General features: G+C 44.2%; 1 protein-coding gene across 2 annotated transcripts in view; it reads left to right on the top strand.

Annotated features, from left to right (window-relative positions):
• Positions 1-19,791, top strand: part of SYN3 (synapsin III) — a 447,511-nt gene that overhangs the window by 130,386 nt on the left and 297,334 nt on the right. For both annotated transcript variants that reach the window (XM_004743091.3, XM_045083963.1), the window contains exons 5-6: positions 15,866-16,022; positions 19,426-19,515. In XM_004743091.3, the coding sequence (XP_004743148.1) occupies positions 15,866-16,022; positions 19,426-19,515 (247 nt within the window). The remainder of the gene's footprint in view (positions 1-15,865; positions 16,023-19,425; positions 19,516-19,791) is intronic.

Consider the following 19,791-nt stretch of genomic DNA (forward strand, 5'->3'; position numbering starts at 1 on the left):
AAAACCAGATGAATAATTCTTCTGCTCACTTTAGGCGCTCCATGGGACAGAGATCTCAAACTCCTTCCTTTCCCAGGGCCTGTCATATAATAGATGGTTAATAACAGTGCATTGAATGAGGATGCCATCACAGCTCACCTGGTGGTAGCTGTCTTTTATGCAGAGAACACCTAACAGAAGCTCTCAGCCTTGGCTGTCCATTATAATCATCTGGAAAGCTTCTAAAAATCCCCAGCCTCAAGCCATCACATCAGAATATTTGAAGGCGGGGAAGGAGAGGGAAGTACAAGGTGTGAATAGTTCTGAGAGCTCCCCAGGTGATTCCAGTGTGCTGCCAAGATGGAGGGCCCCTACGCTAGAAGCCAAATTGCAGAGGGTTGACTTGGCAACTGCCAAACCAGCAGAGTCACAGTTTGAGATGCAATGGGTAAAGCACAGATGGCTTCCTCGAAAGCTGCTTCTACCCTCTACGTCTTTGATGGGTATATGAGTGGAGCTGGGAGCAGCCAAGATCCTGTCTTAAGAAGTTCCTGAGCACAGTGAAAGGTGCAGCTGGAAGCGTTTATGCTGGAAACCCTGACTGGGTGATAGTCCTAAAAATTATTGCCATCTGTCTCCAGTAGGGAGGGCCCACATTTGTTCCCTCCATCCTCCACAGCCTTGCCTCCATCCGCTGCTCAGTCTTCACCCATGGGGGCCCCTGGAGTGGCTCTATTTAGTTTAAGAATTTTATGGAGCATCTAGATTTCTTGCAATAGACCAGGCCCTAGAAATACAGATATAAATCCAACATCACCCCTTCCCTGGTGGAATTCACAGCCCAGAGAGAGAAACAGGAAATAAATCTACAGCTAGGATGTGGTATGATAAGGGCCACGAGAATACTACAGAGGATAGAGATCTTAGAGGAGGCAGGTGAGGAGGGGGCTTGAGGAGGTTCCAGAAGGCTTCTGAGAAGAAGTGGCAACAACACTGATGATTTTTTTCTTTCCCTTTTGAAATACTCATACACCTTTTAAAAATAATTTTAAAGATGTATAGTTGAACACATCAATTTATTGAATATTCACATTTTGCTGTGCTTTATTTTTTTAAATTAACATATAATGTATTATTTGTTTCAGGGGTATGGGTCTGTGACTCATCAGTCTTATATAATACCAAGTGCTCATTACAACACATACCCTCCCCAATGTCCATCATCCAGCCACCCCATCCCCTACCTCCCTACTCTCCAGCAATCCTGTTTGTTTCCTAAGATTAAGAGTCTTTTATGGTTTGTCTTCCTCTCTGGTTTCGTCTTCTTTCATTTTTTCCTCTCTTCCCCTATGATCCTCTGCCTTGTTTCTTAAATTCCACATGTCAGTGAGATGATATGATAATTGTCTTTCTTTGACTTATTTCACTTAGCATAGTACCTTCTAGTTCTATCCATGTGGTTGCAAATGGCAAGATTTCTTGGTTTTTGATGGCTGTGTAATATACTTCAGAGCCTTAAAAAAAAAAAAAAGATTCTAAACTATTTCATGCATAGAAAAAGTACAGAGAATACTATAACAAACACCCATATACTGAGGTGGTTGAGCTGCCATTCTGGAGCCAGGCTGCCTGCCTCTGCGGTGTGACATTAGAGAAGTTACTTAACCTCTCTGTGCCTCTGTCTTATTTTTTTTAAACCAAGCACTACCTCAAATAGGTAATTGTCAGAATTAATTAAGATAAATCTTTTAAAAAGAAAAATGTCCTCACACATACTCCATGATTCATAAACAATGTTACCTGTATGTTCATGACCCTGATTGTTGATTCTTAACATTCTGTGCATTTGTTTTAGATATTTTCTAATAAAGAGTATCCTATGACATAAACTTTTTAAGAACCCTCCGTACAGCGCCCCCCCCACCTTCTGACTGCTAAGATAGAATAAAGTTAGCCAGAGGTCAACATGGAAAAGTCCACTGCAGAGCACAGAGCAGGGGAGCCCCCAGGCTTCTGAGGAAACCCTTCAGTATGGTCAGAAAGGAAGTTGACCTATGGGCAGGGGCAGATACTAGAGAGATGGCCAGGGCACATCAGGGAAGACCACCAAGAGCTCATACACCGTCCATGAGTCCTACCTGGGAGCCCATTTCCCTTCACAGACCTCACATCCAACTCTCCCCTGCCAGGAAATCCTCAGAGTCTCTTTTAATGGCTCCCCTCAAAACATTAACAACAACGAAAAAAAACCAAAAATAAAGAAACTTCTCCCACACTTGCTCCCCAATCTGGAGGATTCCACCATGTATGGGCCAGCATTGAGAAAAGAGGGGAGACCCACAGGGGCATCAGGAAGGGGGCTTAGCCTCCCTGAAGTCACTGCCACTTGATTGCCCCAGAAGCAGGAAACGGGTGATTTAAGGCTGTAGCCCAGCCAGGACCATTTAGCTCCCCTGGGCCCCAAGACACTTGCACTGAGCAATTAGCTTGAGGAAGGAGTCTTCCTGGGAACTGTATACCCCACCAGGTGGATATTCATGCCGAGTGAGCTGATAAGAAGGCCCCCTGACTTGTTCCATAGTTAACCTGATAGAAGTACATATGTGGCTTGTCAGGCATGGATATTTGTGGGGAAGCCTTGGGTACAAGTATACACTACCGCCCAGTCTGGGTTGGAAATGTGTTCTCCCGTCACTTCCCAGCAGGACCATCATCTTTTATCTCAAAATGGGCTGTTCCCCATCCTTCCCTCCCCTCCACTTCTCCAGCATCCGTTCCAGCCGCTGCTGAGGAACAGCTGCTCTGAGGTCCGTCTCTCATCAGCTGCCTTATCTCCCTGATGAATAATGTTCCCCTTTCCTGAGCAGCAGCCTGGCAGGAGGCCTGCCCCGAGTGGAGCAGGCATGGAGCAGGCCGCTGACAGCCCTTGGAGCCCAGGCAGCTGTTGGAGAGTGGGGCAGTCCCCCAGCCCCCACATGGAGTGAGGACTGACACTCCTGCCTCACAGAGACATGCCACCCTGAGGCCCTGAGCCCGCCAGCCCTTGCAAGCAGCAGCTCACAGACTCAGCCGTTCCAAGCACATCTCAGTCCCTATTCACCATGCTGGGTGCTGGGGGAAACACAGGCACATGGGACCTTCAGGGATGGGGCCTGTTTGTGGGAGATTCGGTCTTTACCTACTAGTACAAACCTCCATACTGCATGTTGAATCACTCCAGGTCTTGGTTTTCCACATCTGTAGAATGGGCTAATTGTAGTGTTGTTGAGATGGCTGTGTTTCTCTGCTCTTATCCCCTTTGCCAGCCAGCACACCCATCCTCCAGCACTGTGAGTGCCCCAGTAACAGTTGTACCTCTAGCTTCTGAAGAGCCTTTGGCTGATGGGCTGATGGCCACTGCATCCCTGACATAATCTAAAGGCTAACCTCCCTCTGTCATCCATCCCCTTTTGGTCAGGGAGTTGGTAACTGAATGATACTGGGAATGTAAAAACTGAGGCCTCTTTCCTCAGGGTGAGAGCTTCAGAGCAAGCCCTGTAGATCAGACTAAAAGTGGGCTTTACTCACAACTACACCCCTTTCTGTCCTGCTTCCCTCACCCACTTCCCGGCTTTGCTTCAAGAGCACACCCTCCCTCCTGGAATCACAGCTTTTTGGAAGCTTGTTTGGGGCTTGACTTCTAGGAGGCCCAGCCCTAGATAAGCACCTACTTCACAGGGGCTTTATGTGAGGACTTGAAGAGATAAGGTTTGAAAAGCCCCTTGGTGCCTGGCACTCGGCAAGTACTCAGTAGCTGGTAATCTTGATTCTTATGAACTACTGCTATGTGACAGAATGTCACAAGGGAACTTGGACAGACACAACAGAGAGGTGGGTGTTGAAAGCCTTGGTTCTGAGTCTGGATTGGAGGGCAGTCATGCCAGGAAAGGCCCCTGGAGGTCACTTAGCCCACTTTCTTTGTCCCAGTAAGGAAACGGGACCCAGAGAGAAGCAGCAGTCTCAGAGATCCATGACAAGTCAGGGACAGAGCTGGACTAGCTCATGTCTTGCTCTTTTCCCCTCACTCTGCCTGCCATTTGGGCATCTTCAGATCCTCTTTTTTCCTGGTAGTTGTTGAAGTGTTGTTGTCTTTAAATGGTCTAAGACCCTGAGAAGTAAAGCCAGAGAGCACTCCTTTCCCATGTGGATCTCTAGGGTACCTACTGCATATGGGACACCTGCTAGGCACTCAGGGAAGGATCCACAAACATAAATACCACCCCCTGGTTGTTACAGAGAGCTTCACCACTTTCATAGTGTGTGTGTGGGTGTCTGTGGGTGTTGGTTAGTTAACACTAGCTTTCCCAAGAAGTGAATAATCCAGCCCATTCTACAGGACAGGTATTGTTAAAAGCAATCTTTTAAAGATCTTTAAAAGCAGGCAGGTGGGCAAGGGTATTTCTGGACTCACTGTGTTTCCATATTAAACACTAAGAAATATTCTTAATTTCCACAATGCTCTGTCTGAATGGTCCTTTGATATCCCTTTCATTTTCCCCAAGGGTGTACAGAGTTTCAAACACAAGACAAGTCAAGTCTTTTGGGGGATAGCTGTGGTCCCATGTGGTTAGAGTATACTGCATATCCTAGGGGGTGGCCTCAGTGGAACTCAAGAAGTCGACCGAAACCGTACTGAATGTAAGACATTGGTATCATTCAAAAGTGTTTGATCTACAAACAATGGGCAGCATTCAGAGCCCTCTGTCCAGGATGCTGACATGGTCAGACGTGGGTCCTACAAAGATCTATCTGGGCACTGTGAAGAAGAGACTTTAGGGGCAAGGCAAGACCTCTGTCCCCAGGAGATACCCTTGAACAGGTGAAGAGTTAAGTAGATGGCCACAAATTGTGAGCTGTCAGAAGACATCATATGGATAATTTCCATGTGACTAAGACACAACTGAGGGTGACAGGAATGGAAGATAAGGAGAATTCACTGAGGAAGTGGGGTTTGAGTTGAGCAAGTTTTTGAGGGGCAGATTCCTAAGCATGGGGAGTGGCAAGGACAGAGCGCATTTGTGAGCAGATAGAAGATGACTGTGAAGGGCAGCAGAGCCAGGGGCCAGGCAGAGGAGATGCAGCTAAGAGGAGAACCAGACCACTTTCTGAGGAGCACTGAGTACCAGGTAAAGAAGTAGGAACTCCCATCTGTTGTCAGGAAAGGCTCCTGGAGGGCTTTGAGCAGCAGCCAAGTAGCATGAAGAAAGCACGATTTGAAGATCAGTCCAAGAGTGGAATGCAGAAGTGGTTGGCAGTGGGAGTGTTACCTCCCCAAGTTACAGATCATGCACTGACCACTTCCAGGCCACATGCCCTGTCCAGGAAAGTTGGAATTGTCCACCCAGTGTGGTCCAGCACTTTTACAAAAGGCAGATTTCATGCAAAAGATCTCCTAAAGACAGATTTCTGGATTCATTTTAAAAACAGAGGATTTGGTAAAACCAGACGCAAGTATTTCCACGTGGACATTGTCTGCTGGAGTTGGGTCGCCATGGTCTTCTTTAGGCGCAGCCTTGAGTTTCATGAGAGTTTTCCCATAGAAATCCTGCTTTATTTATTTTTGGTGCCAGCCTGCATGGTGATTTTTAAAACTTCTTTTGAATGAGTCATCAACATTTAAGTTTTTGAGGATTTCATATAAATATCCAGATTTGGGCTTCAATAAAAAGTCATTAGGGCCATCCGGGACCTCATTCTTATGTGGCCATAATGGCTGGAGTTCAGGCTGTTCTCTCATTCACCAGCCCCCTCTACCCTGCCTTGCTCCTGGCAGAGGACTGTGTTAGCTGCCATTTATCAAAGAGATTATGCTTGCCTATAGAAGTAGGAAATGTTTCTTGTACTTGAGTCATTACCAAAAGTGGGAAAATGAAAGATGGTGCAAGATGTGTGCCAGAAAGGCCAGAGAGTACATTGTGGAAATTAAGAATATTTCTATGTGTTTACTATGAAAACAGAGTGTGTGTTAGAAGGATACCACTGAAAAAGCTACTGGACAAGGCTAGCACACTTCATCCAGCCCTGAGGTCACCTACTTGGGCCCTGTGGCATTTAGCTTTGGAATCCCTGGTGTGGAGGCAGGGAAATTAAATAACACTCAACAGTCTGGATTCTGAGTCAGGCCCTGTGGTACAGAGAGGAATAAGGTAAGAGAGTATGACCCCAGGGACTAGGAGCTGAGGGTCTATTGAGCTGTCCTGGGAATGAGGCAATTGGAGGGAAATGAGAGCAAGAGGGGGATACTTCTGGAAGGGAGAATCGGCAACATTGGTGGCTCCTTACACAGTTGGTGTCAGAGAGAAGAATCGGAGATGGCTTCAGGGTGACAGATCCTGAGATCCTTGGAGCATGATGGGTAAGAGAAGTCAAGCGATCCACTTTGAGCGAGGCTGACAACTTGGGCCCCGGCACAGGGATTGTGAAGTGCTGAGTGTTCAGGTGGGTGGACAGTGCTGGTTGTATCATGGTTATGCACATTGGCTTTGAATCACTCAAGTCTCATGTGGACCTTGTTCTTGCTTTGCTTAATCTCTCCATGCCTTAGTTCCTTGAAAATACTCCTTTCCATGCAAGATCATGGTGGGGATTAAAGATAGCTTAATTAAAGCTTAAAAATGACTCCTGGCAGGGGGCGCCTGGGTGGCTCAGTGGGTTAAAGCCGCTGCCTTCGGCTCAGGTCATGATCTCAGAGTCCTGGGATCGAGTCCCGCATCGGGCTCTCTGCTCAGCAGGGAGCCTGTTTCCTCCTCTCTCTCTCTCTCTCTCTCTCTCTCTCTCTGCCTGCTGCTCTGCCTACTTGTGATCTCTGTCTGTCAAATAAATGAATAAAAATACTAAAAAAAAAAAAAAATGACTCCTGGCACAGAGAGAGTACTCTCGAAACCTGAGTCATTTTCACTATTGCCTTTCACTATTGGCAAACCTCCTGAACAGAGATGATTCCATAGGCAAAGAACCAACATGGAGGCTTGCAGAAAAGCCGCAGGAAGGGAGAAAATGGTGAAGTGAAGAGCCAGGAAGAAGTATCTGGGAAACAAGGGGAGAGGGTGTCTTTGAGGCAGAGAGCAAGTGTTTGGGAGGGGAAGACAAAGATCATGCTGCAGAGGCCACGGAGGAGCTTAACAGCAGGGGTTCACCACTGGGAGAGATTTGGTGCCCAGAGGACTCTTGACAATCTCTCCAGACATTTTGGGTTCTCACAATCCGAGATGGGGTGCTATTACATTTAGTGGGTAGCAGCCAGGGATGTTCCTGATACTGTGCAATGCACAGGACATCCCCCCCCAACAAAGAATTATCCAGCTCTAAATAATCAATAATGCAGAGATTGGGAAACCCTTCTCTAGAGCCAGGAGGCTATCAGATTTGACTCATCGTTACACCACCAACAGATGTGTGACTTGGGCAAGTTTCTCAACCACTCTGTGCCTCATGTTTCCTTCTCTGGAAAATGGGGATGATAACACCTGCTGTCAGACTTAAATCAATGATGATATATAGAGGGCTTGGAATAGAGGCTCTTGGTATGTTAGCTATTATTAGAAATCAGGGAAAGTGAGGACATAGAAGAGGTCATTGCATCTCAGTTTGGCATTTTGGAGTGACCTCAGTGTGATTTCAGAGAGGTGGAGAGGAGGCTGAGCCAGATGCAGAGGCTTGTGGAGATAAGTACATGGGAATTGGGACATCAGGCATAGACTGCCCTGTCCAACAGTTGTAGCAATGGAAGGAACAAGAGGCTAAGTATATGGCCACCAGGCCAAGTAGAAGAGCTTGCTTCACATTCATTTATCAATGCCAACCTAAAGTTTTGGTTAATGCCCGAACTGTATTATAGTTGACCCTTGAACATAGAAGTTATTAGGGGCGCTGATCCCCTGCACAGCCAAAAATTCGTATATATAACCTCCAACTCTCCCAGAACTTAAATACTAATACCCTCCAGTTGATGAGAAGCCTTATCAATAATATAAACAGTCAGTTAACACCTACTTTGTGTACTATGTTTATCTATATTCTCACAATCAAGTAAATTAGAGAAAATATTATTAAAGAAATCCTAAGGAAGAGAAAATACATTTATATTACTGTACTATGTTTATAAAAAAAAAATCTGAGTATAAGTGGGCCTGAGCAGTTCAAACGCATGCTGTTCAAGGGTCAACTTGGTCAATGGAAATTTTCAAAACAAAAGAAATCACCAGCAGTCTCACCACCTTAACAAATTAGGAATTTTCCATCTCTTCTTCCAGGACCATCATTTTTACTGTGTTCCCTTTTCCATTGTTTTATGTCACATGAAATTGTCCCATAAGCATTTTCCATGATATTACATCATTGTTATATGTGTCATTTTTTTCCAAAATGAAGATAACCTCATTGTTTTTTCCTGGTTATAGAAATGCTCTGTGCTCCCCCCTCCTTTTTTTTTAATGCAGATAGTACCAAAAAGTCTGAAGAAGAATACAATAACCCCCGTTTTCTATCCCACCCTTCAGAGATAATAACCAAGTTAGCATTTTGGTAAACATCCTTCCAAATACATCTCCTTGGATTTATCAATGTGTTGATTTGTTAATTCTTCCATGTACATATGAACATTCCTTAACCAGCAATTCATTCTCAGCCTTAAAGCAGAAGTTTCTTTATTATTGGGGTGGGGGTTGTCTTGGGAAGTGGGGAGGCAGCTGTAGGGAGCCACATACAAGAGCAAAGAAAGCCAGGAAGCTCTGAAGGTGGTTAGGAGGAGGAAATGCTGCCTAGGTGTGCAGTGTACTCGTGACCACAGGCTGCTGTGGCTGAGCACCACAGGCTGGGTGACAAGCAAGAGAAATTTAGTCTTGCTCAGTTCTGGAGGCTGTGAGAAGGGCCACACCCCCTTCTCAGTGATGCAGGTGACTCCTTCCTTGCCTCTTGCCAGCTTCTTGTGGTTGCCAGCAGTTCTTGGCATTCCTTGGGGTGGAGACCTATCACTCCAATCTTTGGTTCCTTTGGCACATGGCATTCTACTCTTCTGTGTGTCAGTATCCAAATTTCCCTTTTCCTCTAAAAACACCAGTCATGGGATGAGGACTCAGTCTACTCCAGTATGACCTCACCTTGACTTGATTAAATCTGCAAAGACCTATTCCCAAATAAGTCACTTTCACCCCAACAGGGAGTAAGACTTTGGTGTATCTTTTTGGGGGACACAGTGTAATTCATAACATGTGGGATCTCCAGAGTGATGGAAGAAGAGGATAGAGCAAGGATAGAGCAGTGAGGACTCCTTCTCCGAAATGAAAGGGAAGGAAGAGACTAGGACAGAGAGATGGAAGATTCTTGAGACTTGAGAAGGGAGATGAGGAAGCCTCCTTCCTCCAGCAAGTCATGTCTGTGTTTTATTAACCTCCTGATGGTTCACAAAGGGGGCCCCGGATTCTTCAGAGAGCCCAGCCATCCATACACCCCATGGGCCCCCTTCCCCACCGTCATCATGCCGTGCAGCTGGCAGCCGCTGTGCAGGCCCCACAGGCCTCACTGCAGCATCCTGTTGTCCGCTCCTTGCCAGACTCTTGGTTGGCTGCCACCTAATTTCTTTTCAGCCTGGACTAATTTCTTGCAGTCCTCAGGCTGGCGGGAAGCATCCCTAATTCCCAAAGCCCTTCCATATGGCCCTCCGTCTGCAAAGTGTACACAATCTCCTCTGTTTTATCCTTGTCACAGGACAGTCATCCATAAGCCTTCAGGAGCATGGAGACCATTGCAGTGTTTTGATCTCCTCCCTTCTTCTCAGCACATCCGTGCTCATTTCTCTTGGTCTCCTTTCTCTGGATTCTGTACCCAGGGTTGAATTTTCAGACATGGAGGGAGATGGAGAAGGTTCAAGAAGTGTGGAGATGCTTCAGAAGAAACCAGAAGCCTCTCTGCTGGTAGACACCAATGTCAGAAAGCCTGGAGCCTCCCCAGGCACGGCTGGGGTCAGATCTGGTGTGATGGGTCAACATGTGATCCAAAACAGCAGCATCCCCACCCGTTGTCATTCTGACTCTTGGGGGGGAACAAGGGACCATTACAAAATTGCAGTCAAGTGGCTGAGAATAATGAGGCTTCTGCTTATTAACTTATGTCCTAGGCGAAGCCCAGCCAAGATCTGTTCTTGCTACCACAGGCTTCTGCATATTTGAGGGAGTCATTACACTTCTCTGATGCTTAAAAGTCACTCAGCCCTCGGCTGCCTGTCTCTTGACACTCCCTGATGCACCCCGTAATCTCCGGCACTGCATCACCTATCCCATCTCTACCATTTAATTATATGTTGTCCTTGATTTCCTCTTCAATGCTGACAGCCAGTCAGATCTGGAATCAGGAATGCAAATAACATAGCTCATATTTAAAGCTGAAAGTACAAGAAAACCCAGGTATAGGCTCCAGCCAGGATGTGCGATATTGAAGGCAGCCTTCTTTTTTTTTTTTTTTTTTTTTTAAAGATTTTATTTATTTATTTAATTTGATAGAGAGAGATCACAAGTAGGCAGAAGGCAGACAGAGAGAGAGGGGGAAGCAGGCTCCCCGCTGAGCAGAGAGCCCGATGTGGGGCTCGATCCCAGGACCCTGAGATCATGACCTGAGCTGAAGGCAGAGGCTTAAACCACTGAGCCACCCAGGTGCCCCATTGCCCAGGCATGAAAGACACAGGGCTTGGACCAAGTGGGACTGTGGAGACAAGGACGCAGGAAGAGGCTCATGAGAGCTGTTGGGATTTCTTACCCAGCCTCATCTTTTGCCACCACTTCAGACCTTATACTCCAGTAGCCTTATACACTCCTCTAACCAACTGCAAACTTTGCCACTTCTTCCCATTATCAGTCAGAGCAAAAGTAATGGCAAGCAACTGACCCTATTCACCAGTGTAGACAACAAAGGGAACTTAATAGGTCATATAACTCAGAAGAAAAAGATGGAGACAGGGACCATTCCCTCTACCTGGAACACCTCCAAAACCTTGCCCAAATGACAAACCCTAACTCTTTCTTCAAGACCCAAGCCTTCCAGCATACACTGACCCCCCACTCATTCCCAGACAGAGATGAATACATCTTTGGTCCACCAAATCTTCGAATTTTCTACATGCTCCTATTATTTCACTTACTTACTGTGGCACTTTGAAAGTCTTTGGAACTGCACCCAACTCCTTTTGGATTGTGAGTGTCCTAAAAACAGGGATCATGTCCCTGTCATCTCAAAGTCTCCAGCCTCTACCAGGGTGCTTGGACCACTGCCAGGGCCTAAGAATTGCTGGTGGCCACATCCTTGGATGTTGGAATAATATTAGGACTTGGCCATTCCCCGACTGAATAAAGAAGCTGGGGTGCTGGGAATGGAGGGAGGGACTTCCTGCCACAGGTCACTTGGTTCAAGGTACTAATTTTTCTGCATTCCTTGCAAATCCCTCCTATCACAGACTGTCAGGAAGGACCCTGTGCATTTTTTTGCAGCAGTGAGTGGTAGCATTTGAACTGTAATATGTGCCTGGTTTGCGCAGGTTTATCACTCATAGAAAGTGTTTATTTTTCACATATTATACTTGAGAATCTGAAGAGGTCATGGGGTCCATCTTGAATTCCCTAGGGTTAAAACTTTCTTGATAATGTTAATATATCTCTAAGAATACAGAGCATCTTCCCTTGTAAGGTAGCCCCTAGCCACATGATACATCCTGACAACTCTGTCAGCACCAGTTCTCTTCTCTAGGAGTACCGGTAGAGAGGTCCTTCATTTTTCCAGTGGTCATTTCACTTCTTGCCCATTCATTTATTTCCTCATTTACACATGCATTCATTAACTTGGTCATCCATTTAACAACATTGGTATGCTCTATTTTGTTCAAGACAGGCAGATCTTCTGTTCTCATTGGGCTGTCATCTTTAGTGGGAAGAGACAGATAAGAAAAAACTAAGTAGATAAACCGGAGAAACAAAATTGCCACAAGTGCTGTGAAGAAAGGAAAGTAGGACAATATGGGGTTTGACACAAATTTCAATAGAGAGACCAAGATCAGTATCTTTGTGGAAATGAACCCAAGCTAATGAGTAAGTGATAAGGATGAGGCCCCCTGGGCATCTTTTGGGGAAGAGCGGCCGGAGAGAGTTAGAGGAAGAGAAGGTGTCAGTGTGGCTCAGTGGAGGTAAGGGAGGGAGAAAAGTAAAAAATGAGGATAGAGAGGTGGGCAGGGGTCTTGTTGCCATGGTAAGGAGCCTAGGATATGCTGTCAGAAAGAGGAAGCCTAGAAGGGGTTTTTAAGCAGGGAAGGGCTATAGATTTTGAAAAAGAGCACTTTGAACATAGCATCTTGAGGTAGATTGCCAAATCCTTAAAGACAAAGAGGGGGTGACTACTACTTTTATTTCAAAGAATTAGAAAGATTCCAATTTAGAGGTGAGTTCTTGAAGTCCTAGAGAAAAAGCACATCTTAATATCTGGGACTGGAATAGGGCCATCCCAGCACAGGTACTTCTCTTGGACGATATCTTGGAAGGGCTCCCTCTTTTTCTAGAGAGCCAGATTTTCCCCCTAGGCTGTGTCTTTCTTATGAGTTCTCCCCAAACACTGAAAACCTAGCAGTCTAGCGAGCGTGAAAACTTTAATTATTTCCTCCTGGGGCAGAATGGAGTTACCCCCAGTGAGACACCAGGTTTGCCACTGCTGTTTTCTGTGGGGGAAGCTACACTGCTGGGAGTAAGGGGTGTCTCATGGAGGACCCTCTGATCATCAAAGCAGAGAGAGAAATCAGAAGGGAAAGACTGATAGATTTGACTAGGAGGGAATGGAAAATGTGTTTATATGGTTTTTGAAAATGCATAGCCATAAAAAAAAAGGGGGAAGCAAACAACTAGTAAAAATATTGCCACACAGGACAGTGTGATAAAGGACAGCACCCTATACACAGAGCTCTGTGAGCAGACTTTTACAGAAAAGAAAATGCACATCGTTAATGAAAGTACTCAAGCTCACTAAAGTCACAGAAATGCGAACTAAAATAGCAGTGGGGATATAGGGTATCTTGTGGGAAGTTACTTATCAAATTAAAAAAGTGTCTGCTATGCTGGGGAAGCCATAGTGATGTGGATACTGTCATGTGTAATTGGCGGCTTAGGTCTTTAGAAAGGGGGACATGTTTGGGTATTAAAAAAAAAAAATTCATACCCCTTAAGCCAGTAATCTCACTTCTTAAAAATCTATCTTAAGGAAATAGTTAAAAAGGAATTCATTGATTTGTGTGCAAACATGTATATGTGTGAAGTGTTGGAAACAGACTACTTGATAATAGTGGATGACAAGTTGACTTCATTACGGTATATCCATTCAGTAGACTGTTGGGTGGCTGTAAGAAACAATATTTTTGAAGATATTTTGAAGATTTGAAGATATTTTGGAGAGAAATGCTCACACTAAAATATTATTTGGAAAATAGAAAGCATGAAATCAATTATGAGTATGAATGTACATTATATACATTAAAAATAGATAATTGGATTGTAGTATACATATAAGGAGACATATAATAGGTTATTAGGGATTTCTCCGGTTGAGAATTACAGGTAATTTTGTTTACTTTTTTGTGTTTTCGAAGCTTTTTTTCCTTTTACACGGCAAACATACATTGCTTTTAAAATCAGGTAATAGCAGAAAATAGTTATATTTTGTGAGTGCTGTCGTCATCAGTTCCCAATTAGAAGCACACCACTTGCCTCTTCCTCTCTTCTTTCTCTATTGCTGTAAGAGCCAGCAAATTGGAACACAAAGAGCAGGAAAGCCAGAGGAGAGACCTGGGTGTGATGTGCTCTGGCATGGTTTTGCCTGGGACACATCACTGCCTTGCTATGGGCTTCGGTTTCTCTGTCTGTAAAACACATTAGTTGGACTGGTTCAGCTCTAAGAATGCAATAAGGATATAGACATAATAATTACAAGCTTCTAACCCAACTCTGACCCTAACTACAGAGTGACATGATTGACCATCTCCGTGACCACAGTGTCAGCCATACCCAACATGTTTCCATCCACCTTGTTCCCTGGAATGAGTTACAGCTCCATGGGGGAGAACTTAACCATTTCCTTTAGGGACAAGAGGATGATGTTCATGTACATCATTCATTCCTTCAACATGTACTTATTTCACCACTGCTCCCCTGGCACCAGACCCTGAGGTGTACAAGGAGACCCAAGCTCATACCAATTTGAGAAGTATCTGTACCTGCAGCTCATTCTTTCCTTCTGTCTCCAATGGGGCAAGTTCTTTCTGTTTGACAGTTATTTTAACTTGAATTTGAATTATTTCAAGAAAAATAGTTTATTTGAAGCTAAGTGTCTAACTCGGGATGAGCCAAGTATATCATACCATTTTAAGGGTAAACCACCTATGCACTGTGAAGCCGATTTTCTTGTGTGACCTAGAAGGGAGGAATCTAGAAATAGATGGATCCTTGGCAGTGCAAGTAAAAGAGTGTATGAATTCATTCCCCTGGAGCCATGTGATGGAGGGAAGACTATATGGACTTGGAATGATCACCCGAGTTCACACATGGCTCTCCTGCTTCCCAGCTTTGTGACTTGGGGAAGTTTGTAACTTCTCTGGGCTGTGTGTTCCCATCTACAAAGTGGGGACATAGTCCCAACCTTACCTTTGTCTGCTTGTGAATACTAATCAGTATCAGGTTTCCAAAGGGGCCCAGCAAAGAGACTACCATGTTCTTGGTACATGAATATTCTTGCTGCTTTCCTGAGGCTGCTACTTAAAAGAGACAAAACATGTTTGAAATAAGCAGATTATATATGGATGTACACATATTATGTATATATACACACATATATGTATATATACATACCATGATGCATGGTAGTTGAGAATTAGGGCCATGAGGCTACACATATCTGAACCTGTCGTGTACCTGCAGCATGTCTTTTTGAGCAAGTGACTTAATCTTTATGAGCCTCTGGGTGCTGTTGACACAAAATGAACAAATTTTGGAATAAAAAAGAAGAGTTATTCAAGCCCAAGAGTATACACAATCTTCCAAAGAAGAGAGTGTTCTGGTAAGGGAACATTTGATGTAGGTTTATATATATTTTGCATAAAAAGTTGCAAATTATTAGACAAAGAACATTTCAGAAAGTTGCAGGCCTTATCTTAAGTTTCTAATATTTGCAAGGCTGTGTGACTTGAATCTTACTAGAACCAGGGAAGTTTCTTACTTTTTCTTATCTTTGTGTTCAGAATGTTCCTTTTTGGTTATTTTCTTTAACAAAGCAGATATACACCATGCGCGCTTGGGGCAGACATAGAGCCTGTGCTTTGAGGTTTTGCCAAGTCATTTTGACCTTGGTAAATGGAGTATAGCTTCCCTGGGAGCTGAGGAGCAGGGCCCACAAACATTGAAAGTTGAAAATTTCCTTTATCAGTGCTCCTCTGTAAAATGGAATTTCTGGCAGCATTGCCCACGTTCTTGGGCAGTTATGAGAATTCAGTAAGGTAATAGGTGCTGCCTAATAAAATGGAGGTGCATTCACATTGTCCTCTGATAACAAATGAATATTTGTTCAATTTAGAAAATCTAAAAAACCACCTAAAAGAGAAAATGAATAAAATATGAGTTCTTTTCAGCCCTTCCATTTTGTAGCTGCTGTGCGTTTGCATCTGACTGTCCCCATCCACACTCCCCCACCCCATCCACATTCTGAACTGAGGTTCCTGGGCTGGCAGCACCCATGCCAGGTCATTGCTATCCCCTGTAGGCTGTGATCCGATGCCCTGGTGTTTCAGCAATGCCTCATGTAGTAACACTGCTGCGGGCACTTCTCTTTGCAGATCCTTCAAACCAGACTTCATCCTGGTCCGTCAGCATGCCTACAGCATGGCCCTGGGTGAAGACTACCGAAGCCTGGTCATTGGCCTCCAGTATGGAGGGTTGCCTGCTGTCAACTCCCTCTACTCCGTCTACAACTTCTGCAGCAAGCCCTGGGTGGTAGGTGATGGTCCAGGCTGACCTAGAGTGGGGTAGGGGGTTGGCAGCTGGTGGTCTCCCAGCCCTGAAATAGGCCCATCCTCCAGCATGGAGGCCTCAACAATAGGTCTTTTTTAAGGAACTGAATAAGCAGACTGGACCCCAGGCCCCTCCTGGTAATTATTGCCTAACAAGTATCATATAACAACATAGTATGAACATAGTATGATATAGTGTTATATTATAATAACATTAGTGGTAACAGGGATATTATTCTTACTAATATTAAATTATATCATTTTTGTTAACACTGGGCACTATTTATTGAGCACTTACTATGTACCAGAAAATTATGCTGCCTGGTGCTCAAACTATTGCTATCATGTGAAGTGGACATCATTACTCCATTTGAAAGAAAAACAAGCTCAGCTTCAGAGCAGCTAAGGAACTCACCCAGGGTCATGTAAACTATGAGGGATGAAACCAGAACCTGAAGCCATATCTCCCCAAATCCCAAGACTTTATTTTCTCTCCTTTGTATTCATAAATTTCATTCATCCTTTTATTTATTTGAGTCTCCATTCAAATGTTACATGGAAGAGAGGCTTTTCCTAGGATACCACCCCTCTATTCCCCCCAATACTTTCAATTCCCTTACCCTGCTTAATTTTCCCCCTAATACTTATCTCTATCTAGAAGGATATATTTATCCATTCTTTTGTGTATTGTTTGTCTTCCTACCAGAAGTAATTCATTCACTCAACAAATATTTATTCAGCACCTGCTATGTTCCAGGCACTGTTCTTAGTCCTAGGAACATGGCAGTGAGTAGATCAAAGTCCCTGACCCATGCATCTTATATTCTAGTGATCAGAGGCACATACAGTAAGTATATTAATAAATTGCCAAATACATAATATAAGTGCCAAGAGAAAAAATAAAGCAGGGAAGGGAGATAGGGAAGGTGGAGGCTGGGGATATGTACAATGTGCTCTGTGGATCTCTAGCCATCTTGTCTCTTGTTTCCCTCTGCTTGATCTCTTGGTGGTAGGACAGTGGTTGAGGACATGGGTTATGGAGCCAGACTGGCTAGTTTCAGGAGCCTCGGTTTATGAGCTATGTCATCTTGAGCAATTTGCTTAAACCTTCTAAGATTATTTTCCATATTTGTAAATGTTGATAATAATAAGGTCATTCTGGTAGGGTTATGAGTGAATACATTTGGCTGACACAAATCATACACTCAATACATGGGGACAGTTATTATATTTATTCAATAAATATTGGGTGCCATCAAGGTCTCTGCAGAGTTGGCACTCAGTATTTATTGAATGAATATATAGATTAATTTAGTAGATGTGGAGAGTTTTTAACCACTATTTTCATGGTTCTGGTCTCCTTCTCATTCTACCCTGAGATTTTTGGCTTATAGCATCCCAGATTTGATGCCACTGTCTGGAAGGGTCTTAGATAGTATTAGCCCACACCCCCTGTTTTTCCACATGGATATCGTGATGGCAGCAGCTACCACTCATCAGCCCTGTGTCCTGTGCTGAGCCCTTAATGTACATACTGTATTTGATCTTCAGAAATACCCTGATAAATACGTATTTCTAATATCTCCATTGTACGTATGAGGAAACTGGAGGTGGGCATCTCCAAAACTCATGTGCTTGATCGTAGACTTTCTCTCTCTCTAGACTTCAGTATCCTTCTCTCTAAACTGAGGGATCCCCCATTATTTCCCATATTTCTGAGTTCCCTCAAACCCTCTAGGTGGACTCAATGTAGCATCATACCTGCAGACTGTACCCCAAGAGTTTGCAGGCCAGTTCTAGTGTGATGCAAAAAGTTCTTAAGTTAAGCATTCTCTCTGTCTGAGCCTTTAGTGTTGAGTTACTCCATGTCAGTCTGATGTAAGACTTAGCGCCCATTCTAGCCATTGGACCCCAAATTGTAGCTTACTCCTTCCTGATCAGAATTTACCATGCCCTTTCCACTTATGACCACTAGGATTTCTCTTTTGCTTTCTGGGTAAGTTCCAAGCTCCTTGTTCCAGCCTTTAAGACTCCCAATGGTCTGTCATGGATCACCCTCTGTCATCCTCTCTCACTGTCCCCTATACCCAAGATCAAAGCTATGACAGCCACTGCGTGTCTCCAGGGCACTACTCTCACTGCACACCTAGAGTACCCTTCCATCTTCTCTTGTGTCATCGGTTCCAGGGAATCATCCTGAGCCCTACTCTTTCCCTCTTCCAGGTCCCTCAATCCTCTTGCTTTCTTCCAGCAAGACATTATTATCTCAGCCACCTGCCCACAATCTTCCCTCAAGGCCTGGTCTCCTGTGCTAATCTTCTTATGGAAATATTAAAGCACAGTACTGAGCACAAAATGAGCTCCCAAGGGTGCTGAGTGGGGTGGCATAATTGAGGAAAGTGAAGTCCAAGACCTGTCTTCCAGGAGCTTACCCTCCAGCTCTAGAGATGGTAGCTACCTCTATGGCAAAACAAGGCTGTGCTGAAGCAAGAGGAGCCAAGTGTGGAAGGGATACAGCTCAAGCAGTTGGAAATGAGTGTGGTTGTAAAAGCAGAAAAAATAGAGTTGACCCTTGAATAGTGCATGAGTTGGGGTGCCAACACCCTGGTGCAGTTGAAAATCTGTGTATAACAATTGACTCCCCCAGGACCTAACTACTGATAGCCTATTGTTGATTGGAAGCTCTACTAATAACATAAATAATTAACACAATTTCATATAATACATGTATTGTATGTTGTTTTCTTACAGTAGGGGAAAATGTTAAGAAAACCATAAGGAAAAGAAAATACATTTATAGCACTGAACTAAATATAGTTCACTGAAAAGAATCCACATGTAAGTGTTCCTGTGTAGTTCAAATCCACGTTGTTCAACGTGTTAGCTGGGATCTAACATTTGAGTGCTCCCAGGGACCAAGGGCAGCTATTCATACATTGTGTATTACTGGATCTCCTATTTTTTCCATTTACAAATGGATTTGCTTTCTAGGTTACACATTTAGGAAGTGGTGGAGAATTTGAATCCATAGTCTACACCATAAACTGTTACATAGTCCTACCTCTAGAAAAAAAGGCTTTGCAGGCTGGGATTGTGGCATGAATGTCAGCAGATTGTGCTTGTGTGAAATGTTGAGTGTGTAGTAAATGCTCATTAAATGTAATTGAGCTAAACTCAATTGTCTGGAGGAAATGAAGGGTTGATGCAACCAGATGATTGAGAGGATGAACTTCTGGCCAAAGAATCTGGTTTTTATCTTGTAAACAGGGACTAGCTATTGCAGCTCAGCTCAGAACAGTCAGTTTCTTGAGGCCTGGGATCAAGTGGGAGGTTCCACCATACTGGATAACAATGATTGACCAGTGCTCTCTTTTCTTCTCTCCTAGTTCTCTCAACTCATTAAGATCTTCCATTCCTTGGGTCCTGAGAAGTTCCCACTTGTGGAACAAACATTCTTTCCCAACCATAAGCCAATGGTGAGTGCCCTTTTTTACTCTGATTAACTTCGTGATACGGAATGAACACAGATGTCCATGTTTTCCATCCCTTTGGATGGAGGAGTGAGCTAAGGGGTCACTCCCTGACTACCTGGGTTCTAAGGAGGTTGTGGTGTCCTGTGGGAATGCCTGGTTTTCCTAGGGAAAGAATCAACACTTTAGGTGAAGTTTCAGGTAGCAGGGTAAATGACAAAGGTGGATGGCATTCCTTGGGATATTGAGGGAATTTTCAGCAAGTCTGGGGACAACTTGAGC

This window comes from Mustela putorius, unplaced genomic scaffold (assembly GCF_011764305.1).
Source record: "Mustela putorius furo isolate JIRA1106 unplaced genomic scaffold, ASM1176430v1.1 tig00000738_pilon_pilon_pilon, whole genome shotgun sequence".
Classification (NCBI taxonomy): Eukaryota; Metazoa; Chordata; class Mammalia; order Carnivora; family Mustelidae; genus Mustela; species Mustela putorius.